This window comes from Aplysia californica, unplaced genomic scaffold (assembly GCF_000002075.1).
Source record: "Aplysia californica isolate F4 #8 unplaced genomic scaffold, AplCal3.0 scaffold01618, whole genome shotgun sequence".
Lineage (NCBI taxonomy): Eukaryota > Metazoa > Mollusca > Gastropoda > Aplysiida > Aplysiidae > Aplysia > Aplysia californica.
Genome location: NW_004798888.1, coordinates 33,006 through 35,426, shown reverse-complemented (window position 1 = coordinate 35,426; position 2,421 = coordinate 33,006). Strand labels below are relative to the sequence as shown.

Here is a 2,421-nt window from a genome sequence, read left to right as displayed (position 1 = left end):
GGTAGAGAGAGGAGGGAGCAGAGGGAGACATAGTGGGAGAGAGAGGGGGGAGATAGAGAGAACGAGGGGGAGTTTAGTTTTAGTAGAGGTTTTACGGCACTCGCAACTGCATAAGGTCATATGAGCGCCAGAAGATTAGAGGTGCTACAAGCGAGTAACAAACATTTTAAAAAAGAGGGGGAGATACGGAAGATAGATGTTTGATAGAAAAGAAAAAGCAAACCACCCTAGAGCACTCGCCAACCACCCACGAAGGGGAGTAAAAGAGGGAGACAGACAGACAGACAGACAGACAGACAGACAGACAGACAGACAGAAAGACAGACAGACAGATAGACAGACAGAGCGAAAAAGAAGAGAAAGAAATAAATATAGAAAGAAAGAATGAAAAATACAAATAAAGAAAGAAAAACATGAAAGAGAGAGGGAGAGAAAAAATGTGAAAGAAGAAAGAACGAAAAAAAAGACAGAAGAAAAAGGAAAAAAAACCCAGAACGTGAGCAATGTACTACTAGCGCAATTGGTTGTGAGACGAGGCGCGGCTAATCGCCAGTGACAGGTTAACAGCACCAGGCCACGCTCTGCTCCCAGGGCCCGCCACACCTTGGGCGAGTGGGCGGAATGTGGGAGCACCACAGGGGGGTCCACAACACACAACGTTCGGGTGGTGGTTAACTAGGGGAATGTTGGTTTCAAACAGTAAATTATGACACAGAACGTTGGGGTGGTTAACTAGGGGAATGTTTGTTTCAAAAAGTAAATTATGACAGAGCGCCGGGGTGGTTAACTGGGAAAATTTTGTTTCAAACAGTATGGTTAACTAGGAAAATGTTTGTTTAAAAAAGTAAATTATGACAAATAGCGCTAGAATGGTTTGTTTGTTTCAAACAGAAAATATGACACAGAACGTTGGGGTGGTTAACTAAGAAAAAGTTTGTTTGTTTCGAATAACGCTAGAAAGGTTAACTAGGAAAATGTCTGTAGGAGGGAAAGAAGGCAAAAGAGATAGAAGGAAAGACAGACAGAAAGAAAGACAGACAGACAGAAAGAAAGAAAAAAGAAAGAAAGAAAGAAAGAAAGAAAGAAAGAAAGAAACAACAGACAGAAAGGTGAAGAAAGACATCAATAAATAGAGAAAGAGATATAACATCAGTAGTTCCATTCATCCATTTATTCACTCATTTATTCATCCATCCATCCATCCATCCATCCATTTCGCCGATCCATCCGGTACTCACAGGCGTCCGTACCATACTGTGTTTGCACCATGCTGTAAGGGCTCTGGCTCTCCTGGTGGTACGGGTAGGAGGGAAAGAAGGAAAGAGAGACAGAAAGACAGACGTGAAGACAGAAAGAAAGACAAAGAAAGGAAGGAAGAAAAGAACAACGGACAGAAAGATAAAGTTCATTTTTTTAAAGAGATAATATAAAATCATATTTATTCATTCACTCATTTATTTATTCATTCACTCATTTATTCATTCACTCATCTATCCATCCATCCATCCACCCATCGTGTGCTATACTCACAGGCGTCCGTGCCGTACTGTGTCTGCAGCATGCTGTAAGGGCTCTGACTGCCCTGATGGTACGGGTAGGAGGCTTGCATGAAGCTCCCAGCGTTCTGACCGTGGCCCATATACACACTCATGTTGTTGCTGGTGGTGTTGTTGCTGCTGCTACTGCTGTTGTCGGCGTTGTCGGCGTCCGCTGCCGCGTTGCTGCTGCTGCTGTTGTTGTGGTGGTGGTGGTGATGGTGGTTGATGCTGCTGTTGCTAATGCTGTTGTTGCTGCTACTACCTCCGACCACGACGCCGGATGATGATGATGTTGCTGTTGCTGCTGCTGCTACTCCGTTTTGGCTGTCGGGGCGGCTACCGTCGTGGTTGTTGTTGTTGCTGCTCCCGTCTCGAGACGGTTGCTGCTGTAGTTGCTGTTGCGACTGTTGCTGAATGTGATGATGGTGCTGCTGTTGTTGGTGTTGGTGTTGGTGGTGGGGGAGGTGGAGGTGGTTAGATGATGTTGTTGACGAGGAAGAGGACGACGAGGATGATGAGGGAGGCGCTGAAGGCGGTGGTGGTGGCTGTTGGTGAAGGTGGGAATGCTGTTGTTGTTGTTGCTGCTGCTGCTGCTGTAGAGAAAGCTGCTGCTGCTGTTGTTGTTGCTGGTGATGAGACGATAAGAGTCCCGGGTCGTAGCTACTGCTGCTGCTGTTTGAGCTGAGAATGTTTCTGTGGGTGGAAAAAAGAAGAAAAAAAAACAGATTTAGCTTTAGTTATAGTAGAGGTTTTACGGCGCTCGCAACTGCATAAGGTCATATGTGCACCAGAAGATCTGAGGTGTTACAAGAGAGTAATAACAAACATAAAAAAGAAGAAGGGGAGATAAGGACAATAGATGTTTGATAGGAAAGAAGGAGCA

The 2,421-nt window shown here is 45.0% G+C and overlaps 1 protein-coding gene across 1 annotated transcript in view; it reads right to left on the bottom strand.

Annotated features, from left to right (window-relative positions):
- Positions 1–2,421, bottom strand: part of LOC101850866 (eyes absent homolog 1) — a gene marked incomplete at its 3' end in the record, with an annotated part of 56,261 nt that overhangs the window by 22,235 nt on the left and 31,605 nt on the right. Inside the window, 1 exon segment of the mRNA XM_035973656.1 lies at positions 1,531–2,231. Within this exon segment, the coding sequence (XP_035829549.1) occupies positions 1,531–2,231 (701 nt within the window).